Here is a 24,840-nt window from a genome sequence, read left to right on the forward strand (position 1 = left end):
ACACAACAATGAATTCATTTCTTTTTGTATGCATACGCGTCTAGAACGTGCCAATACCTGTACATCATTTGTTTTATCCTTATAATCCTTATCCCAATTTTCGCAGTACATATAGCTGCTTTGAAGCCGTTTCCGATTTTAAAGTTAGAGCTACTACTATTTGATATTAGGCGCTGTCCTATAATAAGCAAACTCTCCCTAATCCATTTCAAATAATGATGTATGTAACGTTTTTAGGAAACTGTTATAATAGAATTCTCAATTTCCTAATTCCTACCATAATTTAATAATGCATTACTTGTTGAATGAATTAATAATGAAATGGGAAAAGGGATTAGGAATACTGTAAGTGCTCAAAATTGACTGCAATCTACAGATGCAAAGGGCGAGGAAGCTACTAGTTAGATCTATCACCAACAGACTGCAGATAAAGATTCCATTACCGATTAGATGCTTTTTATTTTTAGTACAGGGTGTGGCGACGATAGGCCTTGTCCTACGGCCTACACTTTGTCAACAGGAGTAATAGTTACGACGACACTGCTGACCTACCAATGCTAGGAACACTAGCAATGACAACAGTGCCAGTTCACCATTACGAATGCCGTATTTCGCGATTCAATGAACCGCGTGGTAACCGTTATCACATCGCTTTACTTTGCCTGAACGCTCGCGAAGTGCAATGTAGAAGTACTTAATACTTTGCACCTGTTGCTTTGCAACGGTAATACCATTGATCTCTTTCCATAAATGAAGTTTCTAGAGCGATTCTAGTTTCCATTTGATAGGAAATTAATCTATTCATTGGCCAATTGTGGAAAAATTTGCCTTTTTGATTAATGTATTGACTCTCGATGTCACACTCAAAATTCGTAAGGAGATTAATGATCACACCTGCACATAGGCATCCAATTTTGATTCTGGTGTTTGTAGCTAATCGTCAATTGAGCCTGTATGTTACACTGAGAACAAACGGTCGCGAAAACAATGAAATTCCGAAGCTCTGATGGTCGATCTACACGATTCGGCAGTTCAATATGACTGACTACGTTCGTGCCATTCCATTCCACGTTATTCCGTGAGTGACCTTTCTTACCGCGACTCTCCCTCCTTCTTCACGGTCCTCCCTTTCGCTCGACATCACTCACTATCATCGTGTACATTGCACCGCTGGTGCAACAAGTAACGTTTCGATGCTATCGCATCTATCTTAACGAGCATCGTCTCAGATGGTAATTAACTAGTCGATTGGTTTAAAAAGCTTTCCCTGAAAGCTGCTCTAACTTTATCGTAGAAAAGAAAAGTTAACGTAAGAGTTAATGCTTTTTTGAGAATCAATGAATACCTAAATGACATTCCTTAAATCAAATTCTCAGTATACTAGAACGTATTTCCAAATTTTCTCGTAAATTATCATCAACTGTATTTTACTTTTTATTACGTATTGAAATTATATTTCAGAAGACGAGTAAAAAGTCATAATTAGAAGTAAATTCGCTGTAGATATGCTATTACACTTTAAAAACTGGTGTCTAGATACAGTTTTGCTATATTCATTCATAGAAGTCCATAGTATTGCATATAATTTCACTATCCTCATTGTATTGACACTTATATCTTACAACTGTAATGTACATGTATATGTATATGTCGACAAAACTTGCCATCTTGTAGGTCTTCCATTGAACGTCCCATTTTAGCAGATCGGTAGAGAATCACACACAGCATCCTCGATAAAATGTATTCATTTTACCGTTTAAATTTAAATGAACATACATACATGTAGATGAAATATCCGATCTCATTATTCACCTCGTTCACGGAATAACCTTGTTCAATGTGAAGTGTGTAACCTTCTGACCTAATCGTCGCTAATTTCATTTACATAGTAACATGTGTGTGCATTAGGTAACATATGAATCCCTGACAGAAATCGAATAATGCGACATATAAGTATCTAGTATTCACATATACGCAAAAGAGCTGTGTCGCGCTTCAAATACTTGTTCGACTCTTCCCACCTGACATGATTATAACTCCAGACATTCTACCTAGATCTAGTCATAGATCAGACGGCGTAAGCTTTGCATTACTATTATGACGATCCATTTTTCTGGTTGTCGTTTTTATTTGATTTTCGTCGGAAAGTCACGCACTAACAAAAAAATTTACTTTTTCCTAAAATAAAATAATAAACAAAAGTTAATGTGTTGAATTTATAGAAAACGTATCAACATAGTACTACAGAAATATTTGATGAAATTAGTCATTAAAGTGAATAGGAATGTATAGAACGGTGACTTAGCTGTTGCAATGGAAAATCACTGAATTCAAAGAAGAATTCGCAATTATGTGAGCAGTTTGCTTTAAATTATTTTAAAATGATCAGAATAAATACAGAAGCGATGTTAACGAGGAAAATTAAATAGTACTTACAAAATACTTCAAACAAGTTTAAAAATGCCAACGGTGTGTCTGAACTATTAACTATTTTTTAACAATTATTGATTGGTGGATACATAGAATGCGCGAAGTGGATGAAGAAGCGAACGAATGCGGAACTGCCATGCGCCACAAACGACAGCCCGCGCGAAACTGCGTAGCCAATGACGATGCATGGTCTTCAACTTGAATGGATAAAATGGATATGTTGAAAGAGAATATAGCAACTAAGACTAAATAATTATCATTCAACGTTAATGCCTACATAACATATACAGTACGTGAACTGTACTATTGACATTTTAAACAACGATCGTTTATGCTGTTTAGTGTTGTAATAATATAACATTACTGTTTTACTGTGATATATGTACATATACAATACAAGTAAAATTTTCAATAGTTATTATATTAAAAGATAGAATGAATAAAAATATAATTCAAATATGACTGAGAATTTAAACGAAATTTAAGTTGAAGAATTCTAACTAATCTAGTAAATGTAATTGAAGCTTACGAATGCTTTTTAAAGACTTAAATTTAATAAAAAGTTTGAAAAAGAGTCTTTATGAGCAAGTTAAAATCATTTTTTACCGAAATAAGTCCAAATTAAAGTGAACTCAAATCGAGAGGTAAGTATATACAGTAGGTAATATAAAATATACTTTACCTATACTTAAATATATGTCTACACTTTTGTCAGTACTTTATCATTGCTAATATCTTATGCATTAGAAATTTGAGGCTTCAATACAAAGTGTACTTTTTCAACAAATTGGTCAGTTCTCAGTATAGTTAAGGTGAACATTAAATTCAAAGTTTTACGGTGACTTGGTCGATTGAAGTATATCACTTAATATATGACAGTCAACATCAAACTAGATGAGGTACATAACAAATAACAACTCATTAGCATATAGTTATGATAAAACTGACCGGTCAAAGTATTCCTTTTATTAGGAAGTTACCATCAGGTACAATATACATTGGCAATAGGATAAAAGTAAGAAAATGTCATTAATTCATATTCTTTCGCTCCATGTCGCGAATAATTCCGACGAAATTATAAAGAAAATCTTTCTAAATTTATAACATAAGTATTTCATCTTGTCATCGAAAAATGGAAGTGCAGCGTGATGACTCTGAAAAACAGAATTCCATTAGAGCCTTAAAAAGTCAAGGTTTATAGATGTCTTCCCTTAATTCCAGAATTTTCTAAAATTCTATGAACTTCACGTAAAATGAGCAAATATTCCTATCAACCACAAAATTGTCCTAGACCTTGGTGGTAATTCAAACGTGAGATTTATTTACTGAAATGCATCAGTAAAACCCAAGTAGTGGGCAGAGACTAGGTAAAGGCCGGCAAATGTATCACGCTGCCAAAATAGAGCGGCATATGCTAAAGATAGGTTGAGGAATCGATGTGCGTACCTAGTATACTAGTAGGTCGACCTTGGCCTTAGAAGTTTATATAACGAGGAAGCGCGCGAATCGCGGGCTCAGTTGCGTTGTTTCGTTTCGATTCATCGATGCAAGACTCGAACAAGGGAGCTTGCTAATCAACGTTTCCTATCTTTCCACCTAAAGACTGATCTGTCTCGGTTTTTCTTTTTGAATCGTGGGCACCGATTGCTTTATTTTTAGACTGTTCATATTCTACTTGCAAATTGTCCTGTATAAGTTCAGTTGCTGCTTGATTGTACGGATATTTTATCTCAAGATAATTTCTTTCATAATAATGACATAATAGAAAATCAAATAGTTAATGAAAAGTTTAGAAGTTAGTGTTGATAGTTGAAAGAAAAGTAACAGTGATATGTAAGTGTCAGCTAGAAGAAAAAAATCGTCGCAAGTGGGAGAATTACGGCTGCTGCGTTTAAACGTACTCATTGTGTGTGATTAGCAAGTGACGTATCTGGTAAGCTAGGTAAAAACGTGATCTCAATATATACAAAGAAGTGTAACTCGTGATACTGTTTTTGAGGCTAACCGAATGATGAATGAGATTAAGTTAAAAATGAAGTTGTTGCGGAAACTCTAAAAATTATACAGAATTGTAAATGAAGTAACACTTATATATATTTAGATAATCTACATATGTATATTCGTTACAATAGAATTTTATACGTACAAGTTTATGAGATTTAAAAAATTTTAATTTCTTAAAATAGTTTATACAATCTTACCACATAATTTAAAAAAAAAATAAACCTGGAGGATTGAAATCTGAAATAATTTAGAGATCTATTTAAAGAATTTAAAAATTCAAAATCCTGAATAGAGAATTCTGAATACAGATATTTCTTCTGAAGATTCAAGTTATGATTTCCCTTAATATATGCCTACAGGTAATGTGGTGAATCTAGAATTGGAAGACGATGCATCTGACTTTGCTCTGGGCGTTATTCGCCCTAATTGGCCGAGTTAACTGCAAATGCAGCATAGCGCCGATTGCAGATAATGAACGGTCGATCGCTTACGCCTGCACTCACGGCGACCTGTCCGACCTCGAAGAGATATCCAACGAAGCAGAGTGGATAGAATTCACGGTGTCACGATTCCACCAAATACCTGACAACGCGTTCTTGCGATTCAAGAATCTCAGAAAGCTCTCCTTCTACAATTGTCACGTAAACTTTATCAGTTCAGACGCGTTTGCCGGTTTAAATCGTTTAGAATGGTTGATATTCCATGGAACCAAGATTTATGTGGCCAGAGCTGCATGGTTTCGCTCTCTGACCAACCTCAGGAAACTAGTTTTGGACAGGTAAATTCCCTAAAGGCTTCAATTTCTGTTATCGATTGGACACTATCAAAAACAACGAAATGAAACAATTGAATAAAGTTAAGGAGTGTTTGCAACCTGGTTATTACGTCTATTGAAATCAAAAACATGATGTCACGTTGTTTGTGATCTAAAGGACTTATAAGAAAAGCACTCGTGGGATGATATTTGCATTGGAAATGCGGAAGTATTTCCTTTTTCGCAAGAGAGTATCACCCTTATTATATCAATTGAAAATCAGCGATTATATAAGGATGATAATAGTCTCGAATATGCAGTATTTTATTTATCATGATGAAACTAAAAATGTGTTTCTTGATACATAAACTATTTTTAAAATTGATGACGAATATTAAAAACCGACTTATGAAAAAAAGAGTACCTATTAAATTTCACTAGAAAAAGGTTACGTATATCTTGAAATTGTCTTTTTGTAACAGGATTTCTAGTTCTTAACATTGTAAGAGCATATAAATATAATGAAAAGAAAGTATTAGCTATACTGGATGTTCAACAACAGGTGTCAGAAATCTTCAAGAGTGATTCTACAATCTAAAATAGAACGAAAACCATGAATGACAAAATTATATTTGAAGCTTCATTTCTGAGTTATTAATTATTGAAGATACACCTAAAATGCGTCTTGGAGACTCATTCTACTTCCAGGATGCATTAACTAGGTCAGACGCAGCGATGTTGGCAGCATGAGACAGTACAATAAGTATAGTCAATGTCAGGTACATTTCAGGAATTTTTTCAGCAACTTATATCTCAAAGATACATCCTCAAACGCAATTTCACTCTTCTCCATTTTCGTCTTATTTCAATATGTAGAATTAACTTTTAAAATTTCTAACAGCTGAAGTCGAACCTCCTGTGTAATGAAACAAAGTGAATTTTATTAAAAATATGTCAATGAAAAAGTACCTATATATATAATTTAGGTCACTATCAAAGTGAACAAAAAGTGAAATCTACTTATGGTCACAGTTACTATGTATTATCTAATCTGTTATTATATATTATTATTTAAAATTGCTTTTTAAAAATGACGACAGCTAGGTTGTACTAGGTAACTGTACGATCTTACCGTTAATGGAAGTAATATCAAAAAAGTAATAGATTCAAATTTCTATACTGCAATTTACAAGAGGACTCTCCAATGTAGTAATTTCCGATTTTTATAAAACTCGACGGACGCGTAGTATAATTGAAAATATACAAAACGTACTTTTTATGTCAGCTCATATTCACGTTAAGGAGGTAATAACATCATCTAAAGTTAGGAATGGAGACTATATTTCGCTTAATATCTCAGAAAACATTGAATGTAGGAAAAAACTTTAAATTAGTCGATTGTGTATTATTTAACGTCGAATCCATCTGTGTAAACAATTATTAAAAATATCTATTTATTTAAAAAATCATCTTGAAATTATTCCTTTCAGAATAGTTTTGTACGAAACGTGAATAAACTATGAACGCAATTTTTTGTCTTATAATGTAAAGATTCAAAATTCCAAAATATCCGTATTTTGTGTTTTGATCTATAGTGTCCACATACACATTTGTGAAAAACTTCAGTAACATTTTATCTCAAAAATAATAAAAAATATGTCATTTTTCAGCATATTTTTTAAACGAATAGGTATTAACAGAAATTGCTTATACAGATAAATTCGATGTTCAAAAATACATAATCGAATAATTTAAAGTTTTTTTTCTACATCCTATGGTTTCCTAGATATTAAGTTAAGTATGGTTTTCATCCTCAAATTTGATCATGGTTTCCACCCATTTAACGTGAATATGAGCCAGTATAAAAATACATATCAAATATTTTCGGCTAGTCTACAAACCTACCAAGTTTCATCAAAAATAAAAATTATCACTTCAGATAGCTCCTTGTTAGATCACTTATATTATTATTGTTACAATTCTTTTAGGAATTATTCCGCAATGTATGAATCGCTTGGGAAATCTTTTATACGGTATTTATTAAGCGATATAAAGGATGGTGCCCACACCGTAATAGCATAGGAACTACTAATTCAATTTTAATAATTCTTATGTCTTTTATGGATTTTGTGGATCTTTAAATCTACAGGGTGTTTTTGAACAGCACGACATAACTTTAAGACGTGATTCTACATATCAAAATATGACGAAAATTATGAATAACGAATAGCTAATCTATCAGCTGTTCGATGGTAAGTGATCTCTCCCCTCCCTTGCGACAGTGCTATACTACTGTTCAAGCAACCACTGCTCGATGTCACCACGTGGACTCATTTCTGGTGACTTCCACCAGTTTTTTTAATGCCGGGTTTTGAATTTTATAATATTAATCATGTAAATGATTATATTCATACTATATTCTTATAAAAAATGTTGAAATTCAAACCCACTTTACATATTGTCTATAAAGAAGTAGTTGTGAATTTTCTTTATCGTAAATTTAAACGTGTTGATGATCATGATCACGTAGTATACTGAAATTTACTGTTAATAATAAGAAACTGTAATTCTTATTTTAATTTAGTATTTCGCTTCCAGTTTTATAATATGTCTAAAAGATGGATAGTTTCATCTTTTAGATTCAACAAAAATTTTATTATTTCAACGAAACTGTTATATCATATTTTTAAGATTATTTGTGTAGTGTGTTTGTCGGGTAACACTGGTCACAGAAAATCGAAAAATATTGGTCAAGTATGTAATCGGGACTTCTTCAACAGCACACATGGAAAAAAGTTTGTAACGTATAAGAGAATGCTTCTTGACAAGCCCAAATGCATCGCTTTCCACAACAGAACGATAGCGTACATGAACCACCTTTCTTGGTGTGTTTAAAGTGAAAAATATATATGTGTACAGTACGATGCGTACGGCACACGCTTTTTCCTGGTAAGCAGCACGACGGAGGATAATGCTTACGCAGAAAAACACAGTGCAGCTCACCGAGAAAGAGTGTGCACTGCACGCATCGTATATTATATCAAGAAAAGTGAGTCGCACGTCGCGCACATCGTACTCTGGCGGAGAGCGATGCGTTTTGCCTGCCGATGCCGGGGATCACTCATACGCACAGAAAACTTTTCTTCGTGTAGCCGATCAGAAGAAGTGTTTTAGATTCTATTTAGATTATAAATTCGAATGTATAACAGTTCTTTTCTAGATACCGATAAAGTGAGTTCGAGAATCTGATGCAGAAAAATAGGAAGTTGTAACTGGCTTTTTAATTTCAATTCAGTATTACATTTAAAAAGCTTATTTTTATACTTGCAATAATACATTTAAAAAGTTTGTATTTTGTACTCCACAGGTGGGGAAATACCGGTCAAAGTTCACTTTTCATGATGTCATGAACTTTTCACTGTCATGATGAAAAGAGTACATTAGTACATTACATTTTCTATTGAAAGAAAAATTTTAATACATTCTACAATACAGACATGTTTTTCGGACAACTCTCCTGAAGTGATCGGTGTTCTAGTTTCTCCCACAACAATACATAGGAGGAGTTCCCCTAACGCTGCGCGACACTTAAAGTCAGACATTAGTTATATGTATCTTTAAAAAATACAATGGGACGAAACAGTCAAACTATAAAAGTGATAGAGAAAAATCTCTTTACGTTTGCAGTTTGATCACTTTGTCTCATTTCATTTTTTAAAGATACAACTAATATCCGGTATTAGGTGTCGTTCGACCCTAGGTGAATCCCTCCTAATAATCTTAAATTTTATCTATTCTCCATTTTAATAATACAATGAAGTTGTTACTGTTACGAATGATTATTATTAATCATGACACTGTGGCATCCTATATCGACATGTCAAGCGTATTATGAAAAATCACTTACATTTTCAGATGCGGTTTAGAGCACATTGAGCCTGATTTATTCCGAGCACTACCTATGCTTGAAATGCTAAATCTACGCGATAATGATTTGGACTGCCTATCGACTGAGGAGATGTCGTACATGCGAATGCTTAGAACCGTACGCATCGATGGAAACCCCTGGCTCTGTAATTGTCGAGAAAGAATAGACAAATACCTTCAAGATCGGTCTATCGTTCAAGAAAGAGAATGTTCTAGAGACATCTATTTCTGCAAAAAACACCAATGTATGATGCAAATCGAATTTTCAACGTTATCACCACCTTTTACTACCCAACATTTCAATGATTTTAACAGGGTAAGACAGATTGATTTTTCTTCCAATATTATCTTGATTATGATAACAGTGATTGTGATTTCAGGAACGCGCAATGACTCATAGAAATGAATTTGAAACAAATGTCTTTACATCCTTGGACAGACTTCCGGATAAGACTACTTGGATCGAAATTTACGGTTTGACAATAGAGACAATCCCTAGATACGCATTCTTTCGTTTTGGAAATAGCTTACAAAGTCTGAGCTTAAATAATTGTCGGATTGAACGAATTGAGGAGAATGCATTCGCGGGGTTACATCGATTACAACGTCTTTCCTTGATTGGAAATGGATTTTTGATAGTAGGTGCTAACTGGTTCCGAGATCTTGTTAATCTTCAACAACTGATACTACGAAACAACGATATTGAACAAATAGAGAGGACGGCATTGTCATACGTTGGAGACAGTTTAAGATATCTCGATATTCGAAATAATCGATTGCGTTGCTTAGCCACTGAAGAATTAGCTACACTGAGGATGCTAGAAAGATTGGACGCTATTGGCAATCCATGGTTGTGTATATGTCGATCGAGACTTCAAAGTTTTTTGACACACAAGAATATTGGATTCGAAATAAACGCAGGTCGATGTTACGAAAATGAAATTGAAATAGCAAACAGTGATACCAATCAGCAACAGCAACAGGTGCGAATTCATTTTAGTACCTACAATTTGGTAAACGATGCCAAAGTCATTTGAAACAAAAGAGCTGAATTAAAATCTATTCGAACTATTTCAATCAAATCGAGTATTTAAACATTTTAATTGTTACTTGCAATTAAGCTTTTTAAATTAAAAATGTAACTCGCACATTTAATCATTTAAATATTTGAAATAGTGGCATTACTTTGTTAGAACATAACAAACAATTCATAACATTTCAGATTATTTAATTAACTTATTAAAGGTTTAATATTCTATGCTCATGAAGTAATGATTGTTATTATTAACTAAAATTTCTGAGTACTATAATTTACAAATTATTCATTGAGATTAAAGCTTGCTCGATTTATCAGACTACTTGAAATATTATTCAAATATTTAACTCGATTTAAAAAGATATTTTCCTTAATTTAAATTTTAAATGATTAAATGTTTTAAATAATGGTCCAATTCTATAGTTTGATTTATATTTTTTAATTATGATATTATTTACTTGTTAGATGTTTTTTATTAAATTATATTTATTAATTTCTTATATACATATATGTATAGTGTAAAATTCAGAAGTTACACAATAATTTGGATTAATTCAAAACACATCCTACTATTACTTTTTCTAAAAAATTGATTACGTTAGTAGGTATATACTATGAATTTCACATTTCATTTGACTATTAATTTTTGTAACCACAGATAACTACTGAAACTGCTCCAGTTATGACTGGCAGGGTGCATTGGACTTCTTTCGAAGATAGCATCAGAGAATCAAACATTACGATAGCTAGACCATCTTCTTCGACTCGTGTAACGGAAGTTCCTATCGTAGCACTCCAGCCACCTATTTACAATGGTTCATGCTATCCAGAAAAAGCCATCACTCCCTCGACTTACATTTGTCGAGCCATTACCTCCATAGAGGAACTGAACATAATACCTTCTGTTACGCATACAGTTCACATTAGTTTATCCAACATAAAAAAAATACCTAAGAACACTTTCACACGCTTCAATGGTTATTTATCAAAACTCGAATTCCACGATTGCGGTATCGAGAAGATTGAACCCTACGCTTTTTCGGGTCTCTATAATCTCCAGCATCTGTCACTGCGTAACAATCAACTCGAATTTATCGACGCTGAAATGATTCAAGGCATATCTAGTCTAAGATATCTAGATATATCCAAGAATAATATCATCGGGATTGCGAATAACGTGTTCGACGAACTACCGTATCTCAAACAGCTCGATCTATCTGAAAATTCCATTAACTGCATCGGTGTCGAGTACATGGCTCAGCGTTTACGATATTTGACGTCGTTAAAAGTAGTTGATAACCCTTGGAGCTGCCTGTGTGCTGCAAAATTGGCAGAATTTTTGAATACTCGTGAAATTTATTATGACAGACATTCATTGTTGTCGAAAGAGTATTGCTACGCTACACAGATTGCCTCGATAACCACTCCAGTGCCTGTAACGTCACCTACTAGCAGCCCGGTCTGGAACGAAACTATCGAAGGAATTTGTAATCGCTATGAGGATAATACAGAAATTCGATATCGATGTACCGGTGGAAATTTGCTGCTTCTACAATCAATACCTGCTGAGGTTACCGCGATTGAATTTCTCCAAGGGCATTTACCACGATTGTCAGCAGAATCCTTTTCTAAATTTAAAAATTTGTATGAACTCATAATCACAAATTCTGGTTTAACCACCATTGAACAAGGTGCCCTTAACGGTCTTCATAAGCTTCAAAATTTAACGATTCAGGACAATCCACTGGAGATGATAGGATCATCTTGGTTTGTTTTAAAGAATCTCGAAAGATTAGATCTTCGTGGTAATTCAATTAAATATATTAGCCCTAATGCTTTTAAGCATTTAGATCAACTGATGTACCTGAATTTAGAAGGGAACGATCTTAAGTGCATTTTCACTAGCGACTTAAATAATATGCCTAACTTATATGTTGTTGAATTTTCTGGAAATCCTTTGAAGTGGAGATGTAGAGTTGATTTAGAACAGTTTTTGGAGGCTCGCCAGATCAGATATGTAAAAATTGAAAATCCTTGCGAGGGCAAGAAACTAATGAGAAATCTTCAACTAGAAAATAAAACTGATGGCTCGTTCGACTGTCCATCAGAGTGTTCATCAGCTAGTTATATCGATCAAAATTTCTTGTTTTTCATATATACATTACTTCTGATAACATGGATTTATTAATCACATGACCGATATTTAACTATAGTACAATAAAATGTGTTCATTAAATGCGTTTTGCGCATTCGTTTGAAATAATTATAATAATTAATACAATGTTTATAATGATGTATTGTTAATTTTTATATAATAATAATATTTATATTTAACATTGTATAATGCTGTTAAGTAGAATTTTTAACACTAGAACTACTAGTATTTATTATTTATACATATTATATATATTCTGTACAAACATTTTGGTCTCAGTTAATGCTGAATAGAACTATTAAAAATATATAAATAAATGCTATTTCTATAAATAACGTACCTTCTCAGAAAAATGTAACTTTGGCATATCATTAAAATTAGATACACGTGTATGTTAATCGTAGTAGTTCCAGCATTAAAAACGTTAAGTGGAATTTAGGATGAGCTCAGAACGTATAAAAAATATAATTGTAAATCTTTCATTAATATTTTTGTAAACTATTTATTATGTATGCCATAATTTGTTAAACAACGCAATTATTTATTTATTTAGAAATAATGCAATTTTATTAAAAAGATTTCGACTTATTCGAAAATGTCCACCAAAGAAGATTTAAAATGGAATTTTAAAAGACTTAAAATGAAACGTCTTCCATTCTTATATCGACAATTATGCAGCTGTAACGTACAATTATTTAAGAAATAAGGAAATTATTCAAAGCAGCTATAACGAATAGGCTTCCATTATTTATGCTTAAATTGTTGTAATTAACAGATGTATAAATAAACCTCGTATTTCAAATTAAAGTAACTTGTAATTAGTTTTATTTATCTGTATTATTCTAATTAAGACATTTAAATAGATATGTACAATCCAACAAAAACACTGTTAGTGTAAAAATATATAGCAAGTACATTCACAGAAATTGTGATAATCCGAACAAAGTATCAAAATCAAATAAAGCCAAGTACATTAGCGAATAGTTAGTTTAGTGTTTGCGAATAAGATTTGCGAAATAAGCATTACTTTAAGATACATAGTCATATTTAAGAATCATAAATTGAAAAATTAACCCTGGTCTAGGGGATTTAAGGTCCGGTCCCCTTCGAGCTTTGTCCCCCGCTAACGTTCTCCAATCTACACCCGCTCTCTTCCTGGATACGGATGGCGGTTTTCAATCAAACTTGGAAGATTTTGAATGTGAGTAGACTTTGGGTTGTGACACCACGTTTATCAAGATAATTACTGTAATAGTATCTCCATTGCAAATAGATTACTGGAATGTAGAACTAGAGTGTATGAAACAATTAAAGCAAACAGAGGCTTACCACGATGTCTGAAAGATGAAATAGCCTTTCAAAGAAATAGTGACGTTTTACTTTTAATTTGGAAGGATAAAAGAGAAGTGAAAATGATATCAACCATCCATGACAGTTCATATTGCAGTACAGGAAAGAAATCTAGGGATACTGGAGAAGAAATAAAGAAGCCGGTATGTATCCATTAATGCAAAAGGCGTTGACCTTACTGACCAATATCTTTCCTACAATAGTATTCACAAAAAACAGTAAAGTGTACCAAAAGGGCAGCACTTTATGTAATTAACAGTGGTCTTTTCAATTCATACAAGATATGAATCCCTAAAGTAAGATAAGATATAAAAATTTTCTTCTTTAGATGACAAGAAAGTGGCTTACTCTTGAACAAAAAGAAGAGTTAACAGATTTAGAGAAGGGCTTACCAGACCCTTCAAATATTGCTTTAAGAACACCATGTAAAAATCATCCGCAAAGGTTGTCAGGTGGTATAAAACAACACATCCCTGTATAAGTTACGCCTTCGAAAAAAAAAAGGAATTTCCCACAAAACATTGCAAAGTGTGCATTACGAAAGGAAAAAAGAGAGAAACTCGCGACGTTTGTATGTTAGAAACTTTTCTAAATTGATTCCTCGTTCAAGGTTCTGGGGTAAGTACCGTGTCCCTTGACACAGTTCTCTTGCCAGAGAGTCAAAAGACTCCCCCCACTCCGTGGCCAAATCCTTCAGGAACAAAGTCCCCGTTCTTTAGCTACGCGACGTCAGGCCGCTTGCTATTTCCAAACTCTCTATCTCTTCATAAACATTCAATTCCTCGACACCCGATAGCTGGGAGACCCAACGTGGTCATCAGCCATCGCCTGACGTCGAGACTGTTTGGTCTCACGCACCCTCATTCAAGGCCACATAGCCTAAGTCCCATACATAAAACCCTCGAAGGCAAGACGGCATGGAACCGTTCACCCTCAACTCGCTTTTAAAATACGTTGACGCTACATGTAAACTTTGTGGTGTTCCACTTCACTTACTTGGATGTTTTATTAAGTATCATACTCTAAACAAATTTTAGTTCGTAAACAATTTTAATTAACATGTATATTGAGAAATCATGTTATTTTAAAGTATTTGTTGGAAATAAATATACTACATGAAAATGATCTGTAACTACTAACAAATCATAAGTAATTTAAAAATATTTGACGGAAAAAATAGCTAGTTACTAAGTACCGTTATTAATAAGATATCTGGTCCGGAATGTCTTAATATACTGAATATATTTATGTATAGATGTAACTTATTAATATTGAAAGGTAAAGCTATGATAATCATAAATAGAGCAAGACAAAACTACATTTCAATTCGTTCGTATTTTATAAAGTAAATCGCAACTCTTAATTACGTAAAGAAAATTATTCACTTAAAGACATTTCTCATTTTTATATTTGCTAATACGGAATCGGTGTCAACATATTTTTTTCTGACTCCAGTCTCCATTTTAGTAATCAGAAATCGCTCCCAAACTTCGACTCTAACTCTAACTTTGTCACTGTTACCACAACTCTGCGCCTGCCTCAGATTCGTTTTTTCCTTCTATCCCGATTTTTCCCTCGTCGGGTGGAAACGGTAGCGTACTATTCGTGTCTCACGAGAAGTCTTCTGAAAACAATTACCTAGGGACAATGCGCTCCAAGCGTTTTCTCCTGGGACACGACAATTGTCTATCTAGAGAAGCGGTAGCGTCTCGACGCCAAGTACATGAAGTATCACCCTGTATATCTATACATGTCGACTGTCCCTGCTGTGTATATTTACTCGAGAAACGGCTATTCCAACCTTACCTGAAACTTATTTCATTAATATCTCATCACACGGGCAATATTTTCTAAATTTAAAAGCATTTTCCTTATGTAAACCGCATCTGAGCTTTCCAATAAGACTAAATTCAATAAAATCGGTCAACCTATGACAGAGATATCGTAATATCATGTTATAGATCAATCGGAAATTGTACGATTTTTCTTCTGATTCTTTTTCTTCTCCTTTAGGCAAATTTTCGTCAACATAATACGTATATGCGTTACCTACGCACGTATTCAACCAAAAGGAACTACATACCATATGTTTCGTTCGTCGATTCTCGGGAGCATTCGGCAGGACTCGGCGATGTCATTGGAAAGAGAACCTGCCAAGTGTCGATTGTCGATTGATATTTCGGATGCACTGCCAGGGAGGTTATCTACAATAGAAGGTTATAGAATGGAGAAGCATCTTCATTCGCACAAGTTTCTGAAAATTTGTGCCATACTTGTGCGAAATATGTTCTAACAAATTGCAGCCAGAATTCTCATTTAAAACATTATCATTTCACTGTTTTAACTGCTTTCAGTTTGTAATTAACCAGTTGATAAATTTCTTTTCTGTAATGCAACAGAAATTTCTAATATTGATATAATGAATTTTCGAAGAAAAATTACGATAGAAATGTATGTTTATGATAACAAATGTAATTATACAAATACTACTATCAGTATAAATTGTGTGGTACACCTTGCACTGCCTAAGATGTTAAAAAAATCATTTGAATTTCAAGACATAATAAAACATAATTTCACAGGATGGATAAATTTGACAGATCCTTGCAATAATTGTGATAGTTCAAGTACAAACATAATGAAGAAAGTCAATATAACTGCTTCCAAACAAATTCTTATTGCAAAATTACTTTTGCTCGATCGCAATAGTAGTGGAACAACAAAAGTAGAAAATTTCTACATCAAAGCAATACCTGCTACTAAAATACAAATAGGAAATCACTGTTATAAACTTAAGGCAGCGATTTTCCTCCATGGTAAAAATATTGCCAATGGTCATTACATGAGTATGGTAAGGGATAAGAGCACAACGTGGATATCTGTTGATAATTTACGAGTAGAAAAACAAGCTTGGTCATGAAATGCTAAAAATGCATACATATTTTACTTCGAAAGGTGTTAATTGTGGTTGTTATTACTAAACTGCGGATATTTATGCACAATAAATATGCAAAAAGCATTTTGTATATTTTACTGTACAAAGTATAATATTAAAAATTATCTGAGGTCATTCCCTATGCAAATTATCTTTGTAAAAAGATGTGAGATCCTAACAAAAAACTTCAAAATAGTAAAAATATTACACCAAGTACATGAAAAAGCCGGTACTGTGGCATAAAAAGATGTGAAATCGAAATGAACTGCAAGTGCATAAAAGTACTTTCCAGCAATGTGCAAAGCTATGTAATGTAAGATTCGGTGCTTTCCAACTATGCTTAAGATGACACAACTATGCACAGCTAAAATACTGTGTCCAACTTGTCGTGGCCAGGCAAGGTATTCTCAAATCATCAATACCATACCTTCTCTCGCAGGCTTTCAGATAATTTGTGAACTTAAAACTCTGACAATATGAGTAGATTTTCATTATGTTGCATTTTAAAATATTTTTATGGACATTTATCGACATTAATATCTTGCCTTTCACAGATGTGCAACTAACTCATCAATTTAATTAAAGTTTTAACACATTGCGTACACTTTCATTAGTTTGTAATTTCTAAATAATTCTTATTCATCAACACTTTAACCTTGTCTGGCCACGCCAAGTTGAACACAGCATTTTAGCTGTGCATAGTTGTGTCATCTTAAGCGTAGTTGGAAAGCAGACAGTATACTGTCCCGTAAAAGGGCTGCATATCAGGACTGTCCGCAGCCGTTTTATCGGACGGGCATAGTATTTTCTTTTGCCTTTCATCCTCGATACGACGGCACAGCGAGGGACAGGGACGAGCCACAAATTTCGTTCGGCACTGCCATGGTACGCATGCGAGAGAAAAAGACGGAATTAGGATACTCTAGCAGGCTGGTTCGCATTCGACCTATACGCAGTAGGATGTGTTCAATGGTACAAGACGTATTAATGTTATAAAAAATTTGCTTTCGCTAATAAATTGGCCTTTCGAACCATGCAATCCTATATGAAAATTTTTTTTTATCTCTAATACTTTAGGAATTGCACTGTACAGTGTTCGCTGGGACACCCTGTATATAGCAACCCCTCCACTAGCTCTAGATGCAGTGTCTCTGTTTTTATAATGAACTGTGTAATCTTTAATATTTTTAACATAGTTATTGTTGAAATTTGTTTCCTAAATACAAATTATGTCTAGATTTTTTAAATTAATTAACAACTGTAAATATTAAGCCTTTGCATAAAACCATTAACGTTCCATTGAATTATCGTGGTGTTCATTTCTAGAATAAATTTTTTATACTTCACTTTTCCGGTTGTCTTCTTTATGCAGAGCAAGTTTGTTGTATCCTCAAAAGGCTACTTGTTATCACTGTCTAATTCTATGGCCCAGCATGGTGAGGAGTCTCGGGAAGACAGTGTGGTTACGTTGTTTGACGAGTTTGCTGTTTATTTGTTTAGTTTCTTAAATAATCGATGAAGTCTATTTTTTATGCTTCTCTCTTACAGTAGTGGATACACTTGGTGGATCATAACTAGTATAGCACTAATATCAGTAGTGTATGTTTCAGCAATGTCGATTGAGTATTCCATTCCAAAAGAGTTTTCAAGGAAGTTCTTAAATTGGTCGTAGTTGAGTACAAATTTATTGTCTGGGTTATTCAAAGCGAGTTTTGCTGGTTCTAGCATGTCTTCTATTTTTTTCGATAATTTTAGTTAGTAAGTGATTATGTTTGGGTTTTTTTTTCTGAGCAGCTTTGGTAGATTTTATCTCTTCGCTGTGTTTGTTTGGAATCAGGAAGGTTTCATTGTCATTGTCTTGATCAATATTGTTTTCTGTAGTTGCAGAACGTGGTCTTTTACCTGTAGTAGAATGTATTATTTTTGTTATCATTTTATTTGAATCGGGAACGCGCATTTTACACGGAGTCACGAGTCGCACATGCGTGCTAGTGAAATATAGTTTGCAATATAAAAAAAGAGCATTGATTTATGTGCTCACTAAACAAGTATTATACATAAATTATTACTCTACTTTTATATTGCAAATGTATGAAGTGAACATGATTGAAAATGCTTGTTTTATAAGTACATAAAGTAATAATGTTCTTACACATACCATGCTTTTGAAGTTAACGTTACTGCAACTACTTGCTTTAAGAGTATAATAAATTAATGATAGTTGGTTTTCACCGATGCGCCAAACTAATAAAGAAGTAAATATCATTAAATATGCTTATTTTATCAATTCGTTGCATGCAACACAGACATTGCACTATATTCTTTTAGAGGAACTTTTTATAATACTAGCAGCTAAAGTATGCAATACGTAGCAAACATATTAGTGTGTGTACTAATAAAGCGAACATGTACAATATCTACTTTACTAATTTGCAATATAGAGCAAGCACATAAACTGAGCCGTTTATTTTGAAAGTGGCGTAAGTCCATTTTCAAAAAAATCGAGTCATCTACCTTAATAGTTATATTTTTACATGATTTTTTCATTCTGAAGCAACTTGTTACTAATATATTTAAAATCATTAAGATTTTGTAACACGAAAATTTGCTGGTTAATGTTTTTTAGCACACTTTCACGAGGAATTTCACGTTGTTTAAACTGTAACGCGAGTTACCACCACCGTGAAGTTGTGTACTTCCTTATTCCCGGTTAGGGTTATAAAGATACTAAATTGTCACATTATTATTATTAATTACGAACTATATAATCTGAATTCACTGTAGTGTGCAACTGTTTCTGTATTTATGTTTCTGAAGCCTAGAAGGCTTCTTAGGCAGAATGTATTATGACTGAAAACCGAGGATAATTCGTGAATTCAACAATGTCTTTTCCAGAAAGATCCCGAATAATAACTGGACGAATACTCTGAAGTATCTTTTTAGAATAACTTCGCCTTTCTCCTTCCATATCAAAACCGCCAGCAAGAGCCGCAGAGCATAGTCCAGCTAGGGAGGCTTTGACCAAAGTGACCAATTAGTAAACGTTTGAGGTTTATCTAATGGAAATATACTGAATTGTTTAGCAAATCAGCTCGCTGGACATTTCCCATGTAGGCTAGTCGAAAAACCCAGCAGATGTGGTGCACGTATGAGTCGCAAACGTTGACGACTTCAACTCTCACGTTTGAGCGTGCCTTTTGAGTATTTGATCAGAGCAAACCGGTCGAGTGAGTACCCCAGGCACGAGCCATGGTTGGCTCAGAAAACCCTACGATGGGTTGTATCTTTGAGATATGTGGTCATGGTGACCGGTGGTGCCTGGGGTATGGTAACGTTAGATGGCTTGGAACCCCTGATGGGGTTTGATTCTGATCTTCCAGATTCGTGCACCACATGAGGTTCGCTTATGACATGGAGGAGAAAGTCATGATAGTGTACAGAGCCACTATAGCCGAGAAGGTTTGAATTCTTATTCAAATCGGCTAGATATATAATTAACGTTTCTACGTAATTTCGCGTCAGGTTTTCGGCATCACGAAACATCCTCCCCTTGTTGAGAGGGCACCGATCAAATATTTGGACTGTAAGTATAGATGTTTGAGTATGTGTACTGTTACATGTTTTCTAATTTATATCGTCAATCGTTCTGCTCATCTTGGTTTGCATGATTGGGCAGGGGTACCAGTCGTTTTACGCTTCGATCCAGTGTACTGGTGGCGGGTTTGACTGTGACAGCTCGAATGATGCCATCAGAACCTGGATAGACCTTGATGATTCTGCCAAGGGGCTAGTGTAAAGATGAAACGTTGTCTTCCCTGAGGAGGACGATTGTGCTCTTCTGTATTGGATGAATACCTTTGGCCCATTTGCTGCGAATGGTCAACTCATTGAGGTATTCTCGATGCCATCTAGTCCAGAAGTGCTGCTTCACCTTCTGGATGTGTTGCCAGCTGGATAAACGATTCGATGGAATGTCTCTGAAATCACGCTCACGCAGACTTGTTAGCGAATCACCGATTAGGAAATGACCGGAAGTGAGGACCAGAAGATCATTTGGATCAGAGGAAACGGGTAAGCGGCCGAGAATTTAAGATGGATTTGATCTCAATTATCAAAGTGTTGTTCTCCTCCAAAATGAGGTGTCAATGGAGGAATGAAATTCCAATTAATGTAATGGTCTGCGAGGAACGTAGTTACTTTGTCTCGATGATTGTTCGATTGTAACAATGAACACAGTTCACGCAATTCATTATTTGCACCAATGAAGTTGGAATCATTGTCTGTGTACAGGTTTGAACAAAACCCTCTTCTGGCGATGAACCGTCTAAGAGCGGCAATAAATGCATCGGTTGATAATTCGCTGACGAGCTCCAAATGTACGGCCTTTACAGCAAGGCATACGAAAACTGCAACATACACCTTGTCCCGACTGCGATTTCGGTGTTTTCGTTCCTTGATGAAGAATGACCCGCAGTAGTCGACTCCCACGTGAGTCAATGGCCGAGATTCTGTGACTCTGGCTGCAGGTAGGTCACCCATGATATTAATCCACGGGTGGCGGTTGAGCCCGGCAGCAGCGGATGCAAGTTTGACAACCTTCCACACCTGATTTCGGCCATCAATGGGCCAATACTGTCGTCGTCACAGCATAAAGGGTTGCCTGAGTACCTACATGTAATTGAGCACGGTGCTCATTTTCGATGATAAGTGCGGTGGTTCGGTTTTTCGGAAGAATTATTGGATGCCGTTGACTAAATTGCATCAATGAATTCTTTAACCGGCCATTTTACCTAAAATGTAAATGATTATATCTAAAATGTACCTAAAGTGTAAATGATTAAGCTTAAAATATATACTATACATATCTAACATAACAAAAAATGTGACAAATAATAAAATCAAAATTCTGCAATATGCAGACGATATTGCAATATATACGACGAGCAACGCAACACCAGAAAATAGGACAAATATTGAGAAAGCAATAAACCAAATTAACAGGAACTTAAATAAAATACAATTACATATTACAGAAGAAAAAAACGAAACTAATAAACTTCACATCGAAAAGAGAAAATAAAAGGAGGGAAAAAATAGGAGTAAAAATAAAAGACATGTACATAGAAGAAGAGAAAACTTGCAAATTTTTAGGGCTTGCACTAGGGAAAAACATCAACTTTAAAAATCACGTGGAAAAAATTATAGAAAGAGTAAAAAAATGAATTGCTATGCTTAAATATATCGGACACATAAAAAAGGGCACAAGTCCAATGACCTTGATCATCTTATTTAAATCTTTGATAAGATCTATAATTGAGTATGGAGCGCAAATATATTATCCTTTCAATGAGAAGATTCAAGAAATGCTAAAGAAAATACAAAATGCGGGAATCCGCACTGCGATAAGCTACAGAATAACAACCCCAACAAATGTCATAAATATAAAAACTGGAATATTAGATCTGAAAACACTTATCAAACAAATATACAATTAAACTAAATAACAAAAATAGAATAGATATAACCCAAATAGCACAGAGACATCCTAAAAACGTCTTAAAAACATCCAGTAAAGTCCTAAAAATGTCCAAAAGCCGTCTCTAAGATGTCCGATGTTACAAATCGGTAAGTCTTTAGGACGTCCAAAAGCGTAAGTTATTATGTCGCAAGACGTTCATGCATAAAATAAACATAAAATAAACGTCTTCAAGACGTCGTGTGCTATCTGGGAATAGAAGAATTGAATCAATTAACAAAATCATATGAAGAGGCTGACAAGATCAATGACTGTGAACTGACTAAGGCATGGTTCTCAACGAGAAGTCTAGATGACATCCTGAAAAAGGAAAACAAAGATTTTTTGAATTTGAAAAACAAAAAAATGAAGAAGAAGAAGATAATCAAGAAAAAAAATATAATAAATTAGTGGAAAACAAAGATATAGAAACGAGTAAGAGATGGATCAGCACGGCTATAGAGGAATCAACGATAATCTCCGATATAAGAGAAAAGAAGACAAGTAAACAAGAAAGCATCATTGAAATCTACACTGATGGATAAAAAATGGAAGACTCAACTGCCAACGGTGTTGGGATAATAACAAAAGATGGGAATAACTGGGAAGAAAGAGAATACAGCGTAAGCAAAGAAACTACGATTTACACTACAGAAGCTATTGCTATTAAAATGACAATAGAACTCGCAAAAAAGGAATATAAGGACGTCAAAACAATAATCATGATTGACTCTGAGAGTGTCTTAAAAGAAGTGTTATCAAAGGATGGAAAAAACAAAAATGGAAGAAGAAATGAGTACATAGATTACATAAGGAATGAAATTATCAGAAAATACAATAAGTTTATCATGGATTCCAGCTCACAGACGAATTACGGGGGACGGAAAGGCATACTATATAGCAAAATTGGCAATAAAAGAAACTCCTGACAAAAACGTAAAAATCCCAATTAATGGTATAAATGTGCAACTGAAAGAAAAGGGAAACAACAAGAGAAAGAATGAAACAGGAAGGATCCTATAAAGGTACCCTATACTTCTCTGACTGTGAGACAAACGTAGATAGAAAAAGACCATGGTTTGGTAATCTAAAAGACCTAACAACAAAATCAATCAATGTGCTAAGTAGATTACGAGCAAATCACTACAACCTGACTGGATCGCTGTACAGAAAAGGGATAATCAATTCACCGGAATGCGAATGTGGATCAGAGGTAGAGGACATCAATCGCGTCTTTTGAACATGTCCAAGATTCACAGATTGCAGAGATAAAATGAAGAGTATTTTCCAAAAAAAAAGACTCAAGGAAGATGAAGACATAAAAAAATATATAAATATAAAAAAGACTGACTTAACTAGAATAATAGCCGTATTTTTGAACAAAATTAAAGTAGATGTATAAGTATAAACAAATTTATAATAACATAAATATAGTAAATAGATATTACTTATAAAAAATGAAGTTATAAGACAAAAAGATATATTAATATATTGATTAAGTTTGCAAAGAACCAATATAGGTATATAATATATAGTTTATAATAGAATTTATAAAAAAAAAAAAAAAAAAAAAAAAAAAAAAAAAAAAAAAAAAAAAAAAAAAAAAAAAAAAACCGGAAAAATACTGACATGAGTTAATAATAGTCTATAGTTAGTAAGAAATGATAAAACCAAAAATGTACAGTAAAACATAAGATGGATAGTATAGCCAAAAGAGGGCGTTTTGGAACAAGACAAAGTATTACTATATAGACCATAATTCATTGGGCAATATAAAGGTTTCACACTTTTAAAACATCGTTTTTTGGGAATAAGGAGACCGATGTGTTCTGTAACCCAAAAGAGAAATAAATTACCAATACCAATATTTTTGTCCATTGAGTATTCCATTAAGGAAATATGGACCTATTTATTTTCGATTAAATACTCCACACCACACCATTACTGAGTGTTGATATTGATTATCTTTTTCAAAGGTACAATGAAGATTCGTCTGAGACCACATTTTAAAGACCACTACCAACTATGCGTGGTTCATGATTCGCGGTTCGTAGTGCACCAATTTATACACATTCGTCGATGCGACGAATTGACATTATACTCTATGCGTGATTCGCAGTTCGTGATGTGTTAATTCGTACTGGCCTGCGGAGCATTCATTCATTCAATCTGCGTGGATGTCTCGACATGAATCGATCTCGTTGATCGATAATATTTTCAGTAGAATTTTCCAGAAAAAAAAAGATTATTTGATTTGATGGTAGCAATCATTTTATGCATTTTGATTACTAGTGCCTCTTCATGTAATTTTTGTCCATGCGTGTACCAGTTTATTTTTATTCTTTTTATCCTTATGAGATGGATTCCTTAAATGTGGATAAGTTTTAATTTTTTCTACGAAATATATACACTCCTCATCATTCCACTCCATTATAAAGTTGATATTTCCGCTACGGACGAATATTTAAAACTAATGACGCTCTGTGACTCGACGCCGAAACGGGCTGCACGGGCAGGATGACGAACAATAACGAATAGCAAACTGACGCTTTCATACTATGCGCCGCTGTTCGTGCAACAATGTTTCTTCGAGTTCGTCAAGTCTTCCGCCTCGGAGGTGAAACATCACGTACTTGGCGCGAATGTATGCCGAGACTTCTGCTGTGTTGCCAATCACTTCAATTGAACAATACCACTACACCCTTAAATTGATTTAGAACTATACAAATCGCAT

At 34.1% G+C, this 24,840-nt stretch overlaps 1 protein-coding gene and 2 long non-coding RNA genes across 6 annotated transcripts; 2 read left to right on the forward strand and 1 right to left on the reverse strand.

Moving 5' to 3' along the window:
- Positions 1 to 433: 433 nt before the first annotated feature.
- Positions 434 to 2,833, reverse strand: LOC143177931 (uncharacterized). The gene is made up of 2 exons (XR_013001683.1): positions 2,437 to 2,833; positions 434 to 2,178 (listed from the first exon to the last, which is right to left on the reverse strand). It is a non-coding gene; the product is annotated as an uncharacterized LOC143177931 (long non-coding RNA).
- A 1,139-nt stretch (positions 2,834 to 3,972) lies between these two features.
- LOC143178097 (uncharacterized) lies at positions 3,973 to 13,107 on the forward strand. 4 transcript variants are annotated; one of them, XM_076376554.1, is made up of 5 exons: positions 3,973 to 4,372; positions 4,794 to 5,212; positions 9,104 to 9,431; positions 9,496 to 10,098; positions 10,810 to 13,107. In XM_076376554.1, exons 2-5 carry the CDS (start codon positions 4,824 to 4,826, stop codon positions 12,337 to 12,339), a joined length of 2,850 nt encoding a protein of 949 aa, XP_076232669.1. In that variant the 5' UTR covers positions 3,973 to 4,372; positions 4,794 to 4,823; the 3' UTR covers positions 12,340 to 13,107. The 4 variants fall into 4 exon arrangements, with proteins under 4 accessions (XP_076232669.1, XP_076232668.1, XP_076232671.1 ...); XM_076376553.1 differs by having other exon boundaries at positions 3,973 to 4,363; XM_076376556.1 differs by lacking the exons at positions 3,973 to 4,372; positions 4,794 to 5,212 and adding an exon at positions 5,227 to 5,967.
- Positions 13,108 to 19,469: 6,362 nt separating this feature from the next.
- Positions 19,470 to 23,567, forward strand: LOC143178148 (uncharacterized). The gene is made up of 3 exons (XR_013001726.1): positions 19,470 to 20,174; positions 20,268 to 20,662; positions 20,882 to 23,567. It is a non-coding gene; the product is annotated as an uncharacterized LOC143178148 (long non-coding RNA).
- Positions 23,568 to 24,840: the final 1,273 nt, after the last annotated feature.

Source organism: Calliopsis andreniformis, chromosome 4, assembly GCF_051401765.1.
Source record: "Calliopsis andreniformis isolate RMS-2024a chromosome 4, iyCalAndr_principal, whole genome shotgun sequence".
NCBI classification, from domain to species: Eukaryota; Metazoa; Arthropoda; class Insecta; order Hymenoptera; family Andrenidae; genus Calliopsis; species Calliopsis andreniformis.